The sequence below is a fragment of the Musa acuminata genome, chromosome BXJ3-2 (assembly GCF_036884655.1).
Source record: "Musa acuminata AAA Group cultivar baxijiao chromosome BXJ3-2, Cavendish_Baxijiao_AAA, whole genome shotgun sequence".
Lineage (NCBI taxonomy): Eukaryota > Viridiplantae > Streptophyta > Magnoliopsida > Zingiberales > Musaceae > Musa > Musa acuminata.
Window position 1 is genome coordinate 27,171,375 of NC_088350.1, and position 15,619 is coordinate 27,186,993.

The window sequence follows — 15,619 nt, forward strand, 5'->3', positions numbered from 1 at the left end:
TTACTGGTCTTTGAAGAAATTTAGTGCATTTTATGAACATAACATCCCTTGACTGATTTAAGCACATACATATTGAACTATAATGTCTCATATAAGGATTCAGGTGGAGATTATAAAGAATCCAAATATGAAAAGCCAGCATATTGATATTATCAAAATTTTCATTTTCCATATTACAAAGGCCATATCATAAAGACCTAATTTATTTACACATACTATAATTATAACAAAAGGATTACTTCTTTTGTTTCCAATCTATGAATGATGATACTTTTTCTATGTTATATGAAGAGTCAGAAAGTGTTTTTTTTTTTATGTATCTGTTCTGCATAAACTTCACCAGTTGGTGCACACAAGTCATGTTACTACTACTTGTCAAAAGCTTGACAGAGCACAATGAGTTTTCTTCTGCATACTTTGATGAACATTCTTTCATGAGTTGGAAGTTACACTTGATCAAGTGCAGAAGGGAATGGAAAATCTGTGATCATATAAAGAAGATAAAAATGTTGTCAAAGAAAGAAGGGAATGGAAGGCCAATGTCAAGTGAACATGCTTAGGTTTCTACAATACATCTTACCTCCCTTATCAATTGAAGAAGCAAAACATTTATGAATTCAAGATGTTAATCTTTGAGATTTGGAAGTTCTCATGTCAGTTATTGCTCCTTTTTCTTTTTTTCTGCCCTTTCTGTCTTACTAGAACACTTATATCATGCTAGTTTCCAATGGTTGGTAGCTTTTATATATATCTCTCATAATATCCTTGCACATGATATTGAAATTTCCATTGCTTGAGAGAGTACTTGATGTGCATTTGATGCATGTGATAGATCCTGGATTCTAGGATTTCCTAAGTTTTCATTCTAAAAGTACACAATTTAGAACTTGGATGCTGATGGAAGTCAGCACAATATGCTTAGACCTTTATAGTACTTCACCAAGCAATGAAGTCAGACTTCAACTAGATGATGGACCAACCAGGATACGTGGTATTTAATTATAGTGTGCTTAGCCAATGAATGAGTTTAGATGACTTCTCCGAGCTCACTTAGATGGCCTTTCTTCTTCTTCTTCGATGGTTCGACCACTGACAGGTTCATCAAAGCTATGAATGCATCGTCGCGTGAGCATGATTGCTCATCATTTATGGAGAAGGCTGGCGAGTTCCTCACTCTCAGAGAACACACCACCCTTCTTCCCTCACATGTGGAAGAGATAGATACAGCGACAGCTGGCTCTGGATCAGATGGTGAAGTAGCTCCCAACGAGAAAAAGGCAAGGTAGGTGTGTCCTCATCTTCCATGGTGGTCCAGATGCTAAAGCTTGGGCGCAGCATATATCGCTGTGCATCAAGTCCTCGGCGGCATCTGTTTTCTATCTCATGCATGCGCCTCGCCAACGTCGCTATAGTCCATGTGATGCAAATATTTTGGCTAGGAGCATTCCCCTTCCTCCACCGTCTCTCTCTCTCTCTCTCTCTCTCTGTGTGCGATGGTGGTGCGATGACTGTTCCTGTGCTTTCTTCCACTCATGATCCCATGCATTATACAACAGTCAAACTCATTATACCGGCCTCCTTGCAGCTTTAACCTTTTTACCTAGCCACCTTTGTTTGTATGTGTGATGGAGAGATGTGAGTATGCTGATTTATATCTCTGTACATAAAGATCCCTGCGGTAGTTAAAGTGGAGTTGGGGGTTGGCATGGAAGAGTCTGTAGGCGTGTGGGAGCCGATTAATGAGTATGGCAGAGAAGAGGGGGAGGAGGCCATCCAAGGACTGAGAGCCTGAGGCTTGCGAGGGACCACGTCGTAGTTGCCTTTCTTTAATCTTGCACAGGGGGAGGCACGCTTCTCCATGGTCAGCTTTATTCCACGTCGTGAGTTGGAACGCGCTTTGGATACTGCGTTGTTCTCAGTTTCCAGACGTACGGTTGTGGAAATTTGTGAAGGAATTGTCAGAAGAAGAAGAAGAAGAAGAAGAAGAAGAAGAAAAATGTTCGGCGATATGGGGCGAGGCCGGAAAGAGTGAAATAGACACAGCGACGACGAAGGATTCAGACACAACTTTCAAAGTCTGGATAGCTGAGTCGAGAAGGACTCATCGGATCCACCCTTTCGTCCATCTGTTAGGTCGTCCGGATCAAAAGTTTGGAGCAATTCGAACCTTGCATGCATGAGAAGATGCGATCGAAGGACATGCACAAAGAAAAGCGATACCCGATAAGCCAACCCGGTGAATTTGAACATAGTACACAGAACGCAGAAAAAGAAAAAGTAAAGATGAACAGTCGGTACCGTCAGAAGAACTGTGTGTGTGTGGACCATGCATCTCCAGGACTCCATCATCCAGTTCTGGCTTTGGCTTGCAGCAGTAGGTCAGCAACTGCTGCGCTCCATGCCTTATCTGACTTCTCCTGATGAGCTCCCACTGTTTCGGTACAGTTGAATGCGCTTGGAACGGAAGCACATTAGTTTTTTTCTTTTTTTCCTTTTGGAAAAATAATAATAAAAAATCACATAGGACTAGAGATCTTAAGATATTAGTAAGATCGTGATCAGAAGTATATCATACAGTCTAATATATTAGGGGAGAAGAGATTGAATATGTTGATGAGTTTCATACAGTCAAATTTCATCGCATAGTTGGAAAGGCGAAGTTGAGTTGGTATATGAAGAAGACCATCCAAAATAGTATGTAGCATTCGATGTGTATAGGACTAACAACATGGTGCGGAGATTCCATATCACTGTTGACAAGGTAAACTCCAGAACCTGCAAAAAGAACTCATGTTAGAATAAGACTTATCACAAAGAAAAGATGGTGAGTACTCCACCGAGTTAGCAGGATAAGTGAAAGTGACCCCATGGCTCATAAAAGAGGCATCTTCTTAAAGAGAGAGAGAGAGAGAGAGAGAGAGAGAGAGAGAGAGAGAGAGAGAGAGAACCTTAAACCATAAAAAGGATTGGGAGGCAGGGGCGACTATTGAACCTACAATTATATTTCTGTTTCTTCCGGAGGTATCAGAGTGATGCCAATAATAGAAACAAGTAAAGAAGAGGAAGATTTGTTCATGTCACTCTGCCTTCATGTAGCCTGGTAAAGAAGAAGATGAAGCATATTAGTTGAACAACTAAGAACCTTTTTCCTCGCAGATGAATTCCCCCAAGTGGATAATATGCCTTCAACAACAAGTGTTGCTGTCTACAGGTTATCGTGGGTTAGTCAAAAAGGAAAAAAACATAAAAAAAAGGGAGCACTGAAGGTTTTTTAGGTTTCCCTCTGTTTGGCATCGACATCCCAGCTTGGCTGAAAGGACATATTCTTCCTCCTTTCCACAGTCAATATTAAAGCTCCACTACCAACAGTATGGTGGAAAATGAAAAGAAAGAGCAGTCACCTTTGGAGGTGAGTCTCCATCTTCCTCGTTCCTTTTGAGTTCACAACCTCCATCTGCCGAAGCGGATTGACCCAAAAAAAATCTGAGCCAGCCCAGCATGTTTCGACCCGATCCACTAATTATATGGGCTGAGTCCAGGCAACCAATCTCGTGCCCAATGAGGTGGAGAAGGGAGGGTGAAAAGAAGAGGAGAGGTCGCGGTGGGAATGGGCAAGAGGAGAAGCAATAAGAGTGTAAGCATAAAGTAATGTTATGCTATTATTATGTAAAAAATCTCAATATTAAAATTTAAAATTAAATAATAATAAATCTAAATATTGTGATAAGTAACTTTTTGATATTTTTTTTAAAAAAATTTATCTTTAGGAATATTATCATCGAATCCAAAATCTATAGTGATGTCGATATACAAAGAGAATTATATTCAGGTTGACGTGATTGATATATAATTCAAGCTTTGAACTATGATATAAATTTTATCTTTATTAAAAGTCCTAAACCAAAATTATATATAATCATAAAGTTAATATTTCAATATCCATAAAGTCTACCTTCAAAGGATTAATTCTTCATAGTTCTATCGATCAGAGCTAAAACCTGAAAACACATAGGTGTAAACACACTTTTATTATGAGTTTTCCAAGTAAGTGATAAAGAAATAGTAATCATACAGCGGCGGAACAAAGAAGACCAAATGCATCCATTATTTTCCGCTCCGCACTTAACAGAGTCTTCACCAAACATCGACGAAAACTAGATTTAAACAAAGCGAACGTGTGTGTGTAAGTCACGGAGGAGGCAACTGCTACTGTTTCATACGACCTGCCTCCTGGGCATCATCGCTGGCTCTTGAAGAGCTCCAAACAGTGCTCGTCATCCAGGTTTCTGCTCCAGAACTTGTTGTAGTACTCTTCGTACGTGTAGCTCCTGTATATGGCGGGAGAACCATCGACGACCAGCTTCTCGGGGGTGCTGATGACCGCGCTGTTGCAGGGGCAAAGGAACGACGCCACCGACATCCTATCCGTGTCCGAGTTCACGACAGCCCGATGACAAACGCTCCTGTATCTTCCATTGCTCAATGCCTGCAGTAACGTATTCCATATCTATAGTACCGTTCATCGCAGTGCAAATACCACCCTCAGATAGAGTCAGTGTGAAAGATTGACTCGGATGTTATCTACGCAAGAAAAAGAAATAATAAAATCTCTTTCTTTTTTTTTTCCCTTCGAGTCCTCTTTTCAAGATGTTCAAGATTTGTGTCTGGTGCTAGAAATAGAATGATAATTCACGGGAGATGGAATCGATTTTTGGATCGTGAGCTGTTGAAAGAGGAGCAATGGAACAGTACAACTTTTTCTGTTCAACTTTTCCAGAGAGGATAAGAGCAAGATGATAAGAAGTCCACAGGAACCGAGGCGATAGGATGGCATCGTTTGACTTCATCTGCAACCTCCAAATGACCGTGACAAATTTTGGTGGGACGAAAAGGCATATCGGAGCAAAAGATTTCGCTTGGATGGCGTCGTTCATGATTTCTGCCTTCAGCGGCCACCAAGTAACACAGAAACGATATTGACCAGAAAACAAGAAGAAGAGCAGATATGGACCACAGACTGCTTCTCAAATGATATCGCGAAAGAAACATGGATACCTGTAGCTGGTCGCCGATGTTGATGACATAGGCATCGGGTTGCGGATTGACAGCGATCCACTTGCCGTTCTTGAGAACCTGCAGGCCAGCCACCTTGGGGTCCTGGAGAAGGATCGTGAGGGCGTTTGGGTCGGTGTGCGCCTGCAAGCCGTACGTTAGCTCGGGTTCCGGGCACTTCGGGTAGTAGTTTACAGCCATATGCTGCTCTTGCTCACCGAGCACCTTCACCATGTAGTCCTCCTCCAACCCTAGGCTGAGCGATATCAACCCGAGGAGTCTAAGCCCTAGTTGACGGACTTCCCTGCAGTAACCGCTGACCACTTCCCTGAGAGAGAAAGAAACCATAACCATTAAGTTCTTGAAGACCAGAAGAACACCTCCGCTTACTGAATCATTTCCACAAAATCTGAAACACAAAAATCAAGATTGTTTTGACTAGAGGTACAACCACGTCGCTCGTGATGCATTGCAACCATTAGCTTCTAGTCCCCTTTTTTAGTCCAACTATTTCTTGTGGCCTCACACGCTGGTGGTTGATGTATGCATGCTCATGGTCATCCGCCGTGTAATAAATCTTCCATTCTACAACACAATCATTATGAAGGACCAGATGGGAGTGGGTGGGGTGGAACAAGGGCTGTTCCTCCACCACTTGTTTTTATTTTTCCTTCTTTTGAAATTTCTGCATCTTTTACTTGTCAAAACGAAAAAGATGTCGGATCTAATCCAGGTGGCAAGTCTCCATTTAGAGGAGCAGTTCCACAGTTCTAAGCTCGACGCACAAAATCTCCGTCAAAGGTCTGGACGAAATAGAAGAGATAAATCGACGATGATTGTTATGGCTCACCAATCGAGGCCTCCTGCTTTGACATGTTGGTTCTTCGATCATCATCAAAGCTGACACAACTGAAAACCATTCCAACTTTCCAGCAATTAAAAGAAGCAGGTTTCGAAAGCTTCTCCATTGTCAAATCATATATATAGATTACGTCCAAACTAGATTAGTAGCTCAGGTTTCGAAAGCTTCTCCATTGTCAAATCATATATTCGAAAGCTTCTTAACCCCATCTTTTCTGTCGCATCCAAGAGAATTGCAGTTTTACGTTGTACTTACTGTAAAGCCTATTTATAAGTGCACCGGAGAGAAAGCTGTATTATATATATATATATATGTATATGTATATATATATATATATATATATATACGTATGTATATATATGTACATATATATACATATGTGTGTATATATATATATATGTATATATATGTATATATGTATATATATATATATGTATATATGTATATATATATATTAGACTTACATGAAGACAGAGTTGGAGGTGGGAAGAAGACTTACTTAAATGAAGCGGGATTGGACGGCCAACCAGGCACGAATTCCTCGAGCGGATAGCAATGGAGCCGTAGATAGTCTCTCCAGTTGCGGACCGTCTCTTTCCGGATGTTGAAGCTCGTCGACAGCCTCATTTTCTTCGTGGGGTCATCGGAGTAGTGCTTCGCTTTCTCTTCGGGAGGGAGGCCGAAGAACTCCGAAGCCACTGCCATCATCGCCAGCATCAGCTCGACCGGCACTCCATGGTTCACTACCTGTGGACACGCAGCGAGGAAGACTGGTCAAAGCATGCAGCTTGAGATTTATCTCGTGTTGCAGAAGGTGAGCATGTACCTGAAAGAAGCCGAAAGACCTGCAGGCGTCGCCGACTTGGGCTATGATCCGGGACACGTCTGGTGAGCCTAGGTCGATGGTGGGGATGTTGGCGTCGCGGACGACTTCGTGGAGGCGTGGCCTTTGCGACTCCGGCCTGACGTAGGTGTCGGGGAGGGAGCTGTGGTGGCTGACAGTGGAAAGAAGTTGGTCTGCCATGAGACAAAGCAAGACAGAGAGCACAAGAGAAAGAAGACCGAGATATGTAGAGGCAGAAGATTGAGAGGAAGAAGAAAGCAGGGAATCTTGAGGTCGAGGACGCTATGGCGGTGAAACGTGGACTTGACGAAAATGAACAGAAAGAGACTATTTTATTGATTTTGATACCACTATAAATATATAAATAATATCTCATCTTATCTGGATCACGCTAATTAAAATATATATTTCCCATTCAAACTCTTCTCCAATCCGACTCAATAGTTGTAACCACTATGTCTTTTCATGTTGACCCGCCTACAGAACTAACGTTGACCCGTGCACAATTAACTGTAACCTCCGCTGAACCTCCTGTGAAAAGTTTTAAGGGGGATTGTTGCCGTTGATGTTGTTGACTAGTGAGTCGGTACTGTTTGATTTGATCATGAAAATGTAAGCTTTGTCCAAAAGACCCATGAGGGATGGTCACGTGAGGAGATCAGAGCGGAATGTGAGTTCGGTTAGCACAATCTTGAGGCATTATTTGCTTGTTAAAAATGAGTTTTGGAGTCGTCTCGAGGTACGTCTTAGTTTCGTCGAGCTCCCTTCACAAGCGATCAATGGAGATTTTCGATTTGACCCATTCGATGATAAAAATCAATTAGAAGTGTTTATTTTTTTTAAGTTTCAGGATTAGCTTTTATACCTAAGCGATCCATCGTGCTACTAGGTCTAAGAGTTCTTTATGTTTTATAAGGACTCATTTATGTCAAGAGTTGATGAGCATGTTTATCTGAGTGTGACGTCAAAGAAGGATGACGATAAGAGTGCTGCTCATCAGGAGCTTGCTTGAGATAAAAAGGAATGGTCCCCTATACCAAAGTGTTCGGATAGGGGGACTAAGTCATACTGCTTGGGATTAAATGCCCTCTGTAGTCAAACGTGTGTTTTCCCGTAATCATGATTACCGAGATGATAGGTCGCCGATGAAAGAGAAAAACGAGAGAATAAGCTTTGCTGCTTAGGATTAATATACCTTGTAGTCGACTCGAGTAATCCCTTCGGAGATCGAGGCGGAGAGGGGCGGAGAATCGTGCTCCCGCCGATGACGGTAGGGAAGGGAAGGAGTGCGAATTCTTTCACGTATGTCTGGCGCCCATGTGGCAAACCAAGATTAGGTAAGGTAGCATGATGATGCGTACGCCAATATTTTCCTATCAAGAGACGATGTGCTCAACGAGAGTATATCACGGATGTGAGAGGTCTCGTCGCCGCCCAGCGATTTCACAGGTGTGAAGTCGGTCCACCTGTGGAGTGGCGTGCAATCGTAACCGCGTTCGATTTGACTTGACTTGACACACGCACTTAATGACGCGTTAAGCGACGAGTCTTAGTGCAATATTATGCCTACGTCGCAGTTGACGTCATCACTGTGACGGCAGATGGTGCCATCAGCCCACGTCATCTCTTTCTGGATCGCTAACACCAAAGAACATGATTAAGTTGATAGACTATCTTGTTGTTGGAATTTGGATGGAGTTTGGAATGAATATGAATAGAAAAAACATTATCAACTAGATAAAGCAGTGAAGCTACAAACCTATAAATCCAGACGCGTCCTTAGTAGATAAGCCAAGCGGCGAAGTCACATCCACTTATTTACAACTCGGTGCCCCCATTTGCACCATTAACTCGGCGTGGACTTCGTCATAGTTGTACCACTGTGGTCAACGACGGCAATGATGAAGCATCGTCGACGACAGCGTTCCTTCGTTTTCAAACGCGCATAATGGGAAGGCATCCAAGGTGCTGCTGACGTGATCAATGACGTATGAAGTCATACATATTGATTGTTACGTCCACGTGTTCGCATACGGGTGTCGTGTCATCCTCAGCTGTCGCGTTGCTCAATAGCTGAAGCACGTATGATAAACCTTTCGAGTCGTGGCAGAAATCACAATTCATATTTTGGATGCCGAGTTAAATGATATACATCAGATAATAACTCAATTATTTGGATGTTACTTTTGCGTGATTGACACGCTAACTCACAATCGTTTCTTTTCTTTTCGTCATTATTCTCATGTGATGTTGGCTCAGTCGCGCTCATTGATGACCTAATGAAGGCTGTCTTCATAGCATGAATTTTGAGGCCTCCCTTGGTAATATAACTGATCGTTAGTGCAAGTAATGTAATGTAGTGTTCATTTGGATAATGTCAAGTTTGTAAGGTAAAACAAGCTGTAAACAAATACGTAGAAATTGGATGCAGATATTTAGCACAAGCAGCTGCACCCACAAACACTAGATATATAGTTTCGCAAACACAGTAAAGACAACTTACAGTAGCAGCAACACAGGATGTTCTACACCGACAGCGCAACGTCATGCAGGGTTAAGGGATTCAACGTTGATTAAGTATTATACAGAACATAAATGTAGGAGACAACCAGACAAGGAGAGTGAGACTTATGCATGGAGATGATGAGGACCGCTGCAGGCATCTCCTTCTTCATCCCTTCAGGGAACCCATTCCAGCATGAAATTGTTCTCCCCAATTGGGTTCCTGGGAATCGCAGCATCAGCAGGAACAAACTGGTGATACCTGTTACAGGAGAATTCAAGTGATGCAGTAGCTCACTGATCTAAATTTGGCTGATAAACTAATATAAATAAATGTAAAGAAGGAACAACGAGCTCTACCCTATACGAAGCATCGGTTCGCGGTCCATGCCGGCGGAGTGTGATGGCTGTGCAGCAAATGCATTGCTTCCTATCATTGCATCTGAACACCATGAGCCCTGAAAGGCTTTCAAGGTGGCACCTTCTACCTCAATCTGGAAACACAAGATGATACCACATGAGCAGTTCATATAAACTTAGTGGCAGTGGTCCAAAACAAAAAACCTGGTCTCTAAGCTGCTTGTTTATCTCCCCAAGATGGCGCTCCTGCACCACAAATTTGGTGTGATCACTCTTTGATTTACAAGCATTGAAACAAAATCAAATGCTTTACTTGTTTCTTATGATGATTCTATCAGCTGGTGCCAGAAGATGGGTTAAACATCAATCATCTCCTAGAATAACTTAGATGAAGGAAAGTTGCTTTCCTACCTCAAGTGGATGTCTTGTAACAAAGATAACCACAAAGGATGTCAACACATAAATAGACATAGCAAAACTTACAAGGTGTCTCTGGATATATAGCTAAACAATAGACACCACATAGGAATTGGATTTAGAGCTGAAAACATCTGGTAATATTGTCCCTGACTCTTATGTTTATATATATACACACAAGAATCGAAGAAACAACAATGAGTAATATATCAAACATACATATTTATTGCAAGTTAATAAGAAGGCTGGGAAACCAAAGAAGAGATATTGTTAGCAAGATACTGATATACACTACCACTTAAAAAGGTGTTATCAGAGTTTCATCAAGTTTAATTGAAGAATGTAAAAACAAGAAGTGAGCTACATCAACTTTATTGTTTTTATATTCTTGTGGCAAATTTAATTTCAATTTTATGGCCATACTTGATTGTTACATGAAATATCTGAACATCACAAGATGATCATCCATCATTTCTAACATGTACCTATCTAAAATGCGAAAGTATATGCAAGATATTCATGAGAGATGATGACAACAAAGTGATGATTCGCAGTAATCATGATGACTGGAATCCATCATAATCCTCAAGAAATCATCATAATATAGACTTCAGAGCAATTTGATTTGATCAAGCCTCTTATTGGTCCTTAATCAAATCATACAGACTACTGAAAAGACAAGTACTCAACAAATTCATTCAAGATAAGAATGGACTACAGATAGAATATATATATATGGAATACAACACAGATGTTGAACCTGATAGGGCTGAATCAAAATATTTATGCATCAAAAATTAAAACATTTGTTGAACTATAATGGACATTCAATACCTTATAATAATATACCACAAAATTATGACAAGAGGTCTTGCTGAACAATAAATATATAACAATGAGTCATGGTGGTTCATTTGTCTATATTTCTTTAAAAATGAATGTTATAGGGTCACAATCGTAGCTAATTCCCACAAAGTCCAACTGGTCTTCATGTAGAACATAAAGCCAAATGCACAAGATAAAGATGCAGAAATAGAAGATAGCTGAAAGAAATGTTTACTGGTTGAATGTTGCTTACTTTCTTACGAAGTTCTTCCATCTGCTCCAGGATCAACTGACTCTGTATTTCAGAAGCATTGCTTAAGCATGCGTTTGACCATTTAAGAAGAGTACAAAAGCACTGTCATGAACAAACTCAGAGGGGTGAACCTACCCTACATATGTCACCATAGCCTCTCTCTCTCTCTCTCTCTCTCTATATATATATATATATATAGAAAGAGAGAGAGAGAGAGAGAGAGAGAGAGAGAGAGATGAATTCACAAAATCGAGTCAATATTTGCAACTCAAAGTGTTTATGCATGGGAATCAAGAAACAAAAGCTAGTGAGATCTAAATCTCAGCATCACCTTTCTTTGCCTGGCCTGTGAGAGTGCAGACTCGAGTTGTCTTTCCAATTGTTGCAGTTCTTTCACACTCAGAGGACCAAGGTCTTCCCCCAGCAAATGCCTTCACATAATATGAAGTTACTATGTCGAATACCGTAAACAGTATATTTCTTGACCGCAAAGAGACAATAATTGAACAGAAAGCAAATGGTGCAGTTGTCCTAATACTGCCTATTCTTTTAGGAAGAAGGTTAACCTCTGGGAGCGTTGGAGGGACTCGAACTTTGCCTTCAACTTGGACATTTCTTGGCACCAGTTCTGCAATGTGATTATAAGCAACCTTTGAACTAAAAACATCTTTTTCTCAAAACAAAATGAACTAAAAAATAGCAGACATACTAAACGTATAATCTTTTCAATGACCACCGAATAATTAACCGATGATCTAAACATCCCCCACCTATAAGAGGCTATATGTAGGCTAATAACTTGATCGACACTTTATACGAAAACACTCACAACCGATTAACATGATAGTCACCTAAGCCCATCAATAATAGTAAGCCCGGGGATTGAGTGGAATGATAGTAAGCTCCTTATTGTAGAATATTCTTTTGGCTCAATCTATTATAAAAAATCATTAATTTACTATTATTTAGATAAGTTACTGTGCATCCATGATTTTATTTTATATTTCAACTCTAATTTGAGCATCGAAGGAACCAAGTCAAGAACCTGACCGACATTGGTCTTCTTATAGGTTGGCTCCCAAGTTATCATCTTGTCCGTTATTTTTGGACTTTTGCACATATGACGCAACACTAAACAAAGCTTATTTCAAAAACTTATCTCACTAAATATATGTGACATAGAATTTATAAGTGTAAGAAAACTTTTGACCCTAAACCATCTCACTAATCATAATGTAAAACTTGCGGGGTTCTTGTGAATGTGATGTCAGTGTAAAGCCACGGCCACGGATAAAGGTTATAAGAAAGATTAGACATCTCAAAACAAGAAAAAAGGAGCAACAACTCCACATTACCACTTAAGCCTTACATATATCTTTTGACCATTGGCGTATAATATTTTCCTGAGTGTAAGCATAATGATTTGTTGACAAGGTGAAAGAAGTGTGCCTTCTCTTATCTTGGTATGTATAAAAATGCTATCGATATGAAGGCAAACCTTAGTCTTAATATCCTACATTGTGTCAATTTAATAAACAGTGCACCATGAACACTTGCATGAATCAATCCCTTTATGATATCATACTATGAGAATTTACGGACCACAAATATCGACTGAATATATATAAGAAAAACGATCATGTCATTTCCGACTGATCACAAGAGTTTTATCCGTAAGCAATGGTAAAAATATTAATTTAGCATATGGGTTTATAAATAATTTTAACTCCAAAGTAAATCAAATGGAGCATCTTCTCTAAAACTTGACCCATTAGATTTCTTTCCAAGTGATATCTGAGAGATGCCAAACAAATTGTATTCAACTCAAAGACAAAAAAGAATTAGCAGAAGCACAATTATCTTTTCTTACAACTAAGCAGTGCAAGAGAATAACAAATCACAAAAAGCTTGATCAAATGGATGTGAGACAGTCGAAAGAACACAGACCTGAGCATTGTCGCGATTAACGACATTAGGATCTTGGGATGCATAACACCAATGTTGATATCGCTCCAATGTTTTGCTCATTCTATGATAGAAGCAATTCATTAGTACTTCATATCTGAGTTCTAAAGACAAGTCACAAATGAAAAGTGTCATTAGTATATGATTATAGTCGCATATGTGAAGTTGATTTCATGATAGCCTTACAAAAGAAAAGATCTTAGATAAATGGTATAATTACTTTGACCATGCATTCTTATCATCTAACCTTACAAGTACTTTTGATTGATGCATATAAGAACCATATTTTGGACATAAAAGGGTTCCTTCAAGTGTTTCAAGTAAAAACAATTCTTAAATGTCATCTATAACTGCTTGCCAGTTAAGGATGAATTAGATTTCATCTTGAGAAGTGAAATCCTAGATGATTAGTGCACATATTTGAAATTGGAGGAGATCAAGAAGCCTATGCAACATAATATTTACCCTCCAATCAACTAGATCGGTATGTCGAGTTATGATATGCGAGTGATTGGTAGAAAACCTTGAACCCAGCTGTAGGTTTTGAGTAAACTTTGATCATAAGTATTGATTAATAATATTTTAATATAACACAACCCTAATAGAACGAGAACATGTAATTGTACCATTAGTTTTATGATCTAATGCACATGAAAGCTGTTCTCGATCCAATGCCATTTGACGTGATCAAAGTTTGCATCATTTCATCCAAACATATGCCACATCAAATTTCAAGTAATATCATCTTATTTATGGAGTAAATCTATCCAAAATGTCCAACCAAAAGAAAGTAGCATCTGTTTTATCTGTGACAAAGTATCCTACATTGGTAATCCCTAATGCTTTTTCAGTGTCAAAATCTATCAGAAAAAATCGAAGAAATAATGCAAGTCAACTTTCAATTGCACTGAATAGAATACTCGATCGGAACCTTTTTTACCTTTAAATGAACCTGCATGCCTAAAATAGATAAGAAGGTCCAAAACTGAGGCTACATGTGTACAGAAACATGCTTGGTTGTCTTCTTGCTCAAGTTCTGGAAAGATAATTAAGATTTTACACCTTGATGGATGATCTTTTCAGCCTTTCTTTTCACTAAACTGAACAGATTGTTTGGTTTATGCCATCTCCTATCTAGTAAAGTTTATCTATAGCAGATCGGAAGAAGTCTTTTTGCTGTTTTGTGGAGAAAGGAGATAATACATTTCATGGTATCTTAAGAAAGATGATTAAGAACAGACAAAAGAACAAGGTATCTTAAGAAAGAGAAGAGATCTGTGAGGACTAAACCCATCGCACGTCAAGTAAACGAAGATTCGACACCAGAATGTCTGCAGAAACACAGATCTATAGAGAAAAAACAGAAGCAAGCTGAAACGAGAGGAGTCAGAAGGTCTGTAGACAAAGATAGAAAGAAGGAGTTGTTTTGTCTTGTGATCTACTTAAAGCATCTTAAGATTAGGGTTTTTTAGAGATTCGAGATCTCGGTGGGACTGTGGAAGCATAGTCGGCCAAGAAAGCAACGGTAGGTGATACTATAAACAATGGAAGTGAACGTTCAAAGGGATCAATCATTAACCCTAACAAAATGGCGAAAGACATGAAGTAGCAAGTGAGGCGCACTACTTTTTACTCTCTTCCTTAGCATATAAATGGCAAGGGATCCAAACCTCAGGTTTCAGAATCGACCTAGACAAGTACTATAAGCACGTCGTAGATCCAGCGCAGATCCATGATTTGGAGCGGATCACAAAGAAAAAGGTTGATGTATGCTGGGAGAGTGAGGGAGTTGGTGGGTTTGATTACCCAACGCTGCCGAACTCGTAGAGCTTGCCACGGCTGGAGAAGATGATGAGCGCGACCTCGGCGTCGCAGAGGACGGACAACTCGTACGCCTTCTTGAGCAGCCCATTCCTCCTCTTGGAGAAGGTCACCTGCCGGTTGATCTTGTTCTCGATCCTCTTCAGCTCAACTCGTCCCCTCCCCATATCCTTCCCTTATACTACTACCACTCCTATCTGCTTCCCCTCTCTCCAAACCTTCCTTCTCCGGTGTGGTTTGTGTTGCTCTTGGCGAGGAGAAGAGAATATAATAATGGCGAGGGCTGCAGCCGCTGGGAGAATTTTGTAGGTGACAGCGAAAGGGCACGAGTTACTGTTGGCTATCACTTTCTCTCTTCCTTTTTCTCTTGTGATCTCTCATCGGGTCCAAGTGCTTAGCATCCTAAAGATCTTGTAATGAACTTACATCTGCTAATATCATTATCATGTACCACTCCCATCACATTTCTTGTCCCCTTCGCTGTCCTTTTCTCTCTGCTTCTTGGATTTGACGACGATACAGCGCGAGGGAGGGAGTGAAGTATTTTGATTCGAGCAGGTTAAGTCTGGAGGTGGAAGTGATCGCCCCCTCCGGAAGACGAGGAAATAAAGGAGCGGTAGAAACCGAGGGCGCTGCTACGTGTCGCGTGGAACAGGTTCATTATCTCGTCCAGATGAGTCATCTCGCCGTCCGTTGTGCAGCTCAAGTACTCGTAGGT

At 40.4% G+C, this 15,619-nt stretch overlaps 2 protein-coding genes across 4 annotated transcripts; both read right to left on the bottom strand.

The window, feature by feature from the left end:
• Positions 1 to 4,009: 4,009 nt before the first annotated feature.
• LOC135630818 (flavanone 3-dioxygenase 2-like) lies at positions 4,010 to 7,054 on the bottom strand. Of its 3 annotated transcripts, XM_065138042.1 has the most exons (5): positions 6,741 to 7,054; positions 6,414 to 6,661; positions 5,271 to 5,380; positions 5,056 to 5,196; positions 4,600 to 4,943 (listed from the first exon to the last, which is right to left on the bottom strand). In XM_065138042.1, the coding sequence occupies exons 1-5, from the start codon at positions 6,936 to 6,938 to the stop codon at positions 4,765 to 4,767; spliced, it is 876 nt and encodes a 291-aa protein (XP_064994114.1). In that variant the 5' UTR covers positions 6,939 to 7,054; the 3' UTR covers positions 4,600 to 4,764. The 3 variants fall into 3 exon arrangements, with proteins under 3 accessions (XP_064994112.1, XP_064994114.1, XP_064994111.1); XM_065138040.1 differs by lacking the exon at positions 4,600 to 4,943 and adding an exon at positions 4,010 to 4,486 and having other exon boundaries at positions 5,056 to 5,380; positions 6,741 to 7,032; XM_065138039.1 differs by having other exon boundaries at positions 5,056 to 5,380; positions 6,741 to 7,047.
• A 2,119-nt stretch (positions 7,055 to 9,173) lies between these two features.
• MADS2 (MADS-box transcription factor 6) lies at positions 9,174 to 15,171 on the bottom strand. The gene is made up of 8 exons (XM_009391001.3): positions 14,887 to 15,171; positions 13,063 to 13,144; positions 11,682 to 11,743; positions 11,447 to 11,546; positions 11,116 to 11,157; positions 9,825 to 9,866; positions 9,621 to 9,754; positions 9,174 to 9,522 (listed from the first exon to the last, which is right to left on the bottom strand). The coding sequence occupies exons 1-8, from the start codon at positions 15,066 to 15,068 to the stop codon at positions 9,438 to 9,440; spliced, it is 729 nt and encodes a 242-aa protein (XP_009389276.1). The 5' UTR covers positions 15,069 to 15,171; the 3' UTR covers positions 9,174 to 9,437.
• Positions 15,172 to 15,619: the final 448 nt, after the last annotated feature.

Excerpts from the sequence above, each read along its gene's own strand:
- MADS2 (XM_009391001.3), bottom strand. The coding sequence starts at position 15,068 with ATGGGGAGGGGACGAGTTGAGCTGAAGAGGATCGAGAACAAGATCAAC. Across the intron at positions 11,744-13,062 it reads TTAATCGCGACAATGCTCAG|AACTGGTGCCAAGAAATGTC; the intron begins GTCTGTGTTCTT and ends ATCACATTGCAG. Across the intron at positions 9,523-9,620 it reads GAACCGATGCTTCGTATAGG|GTATCACCAGTTTGTTCCTG; the intron begins GTAGAGCTCGTT and ends CTCCTGTAACAG.
- LOC135630818 (XM_065138039.1), bottom strand. The coding sequence starts at position 6,938 with ATGGCAGACCAACTTCTTTCCACTGTCAGCCACCACAGCTCCCTCCCC. Across the intron at positions 5,381-6,413 it reads TCCAATCCCGCTTCATTTAA|GGAAGTGGTCAGCGGTTACT; the intron begins GTAAGTCTTCTT and ends TTTCTCTCTCAG. Across the intron at positions 4,944-5,055 it reads ACATCGGCGACCAGCTACAG|GCAGAAATCATGAACGACGC; the intron begins GTATCCATGTTT and ends TGGCCGCTGAAG.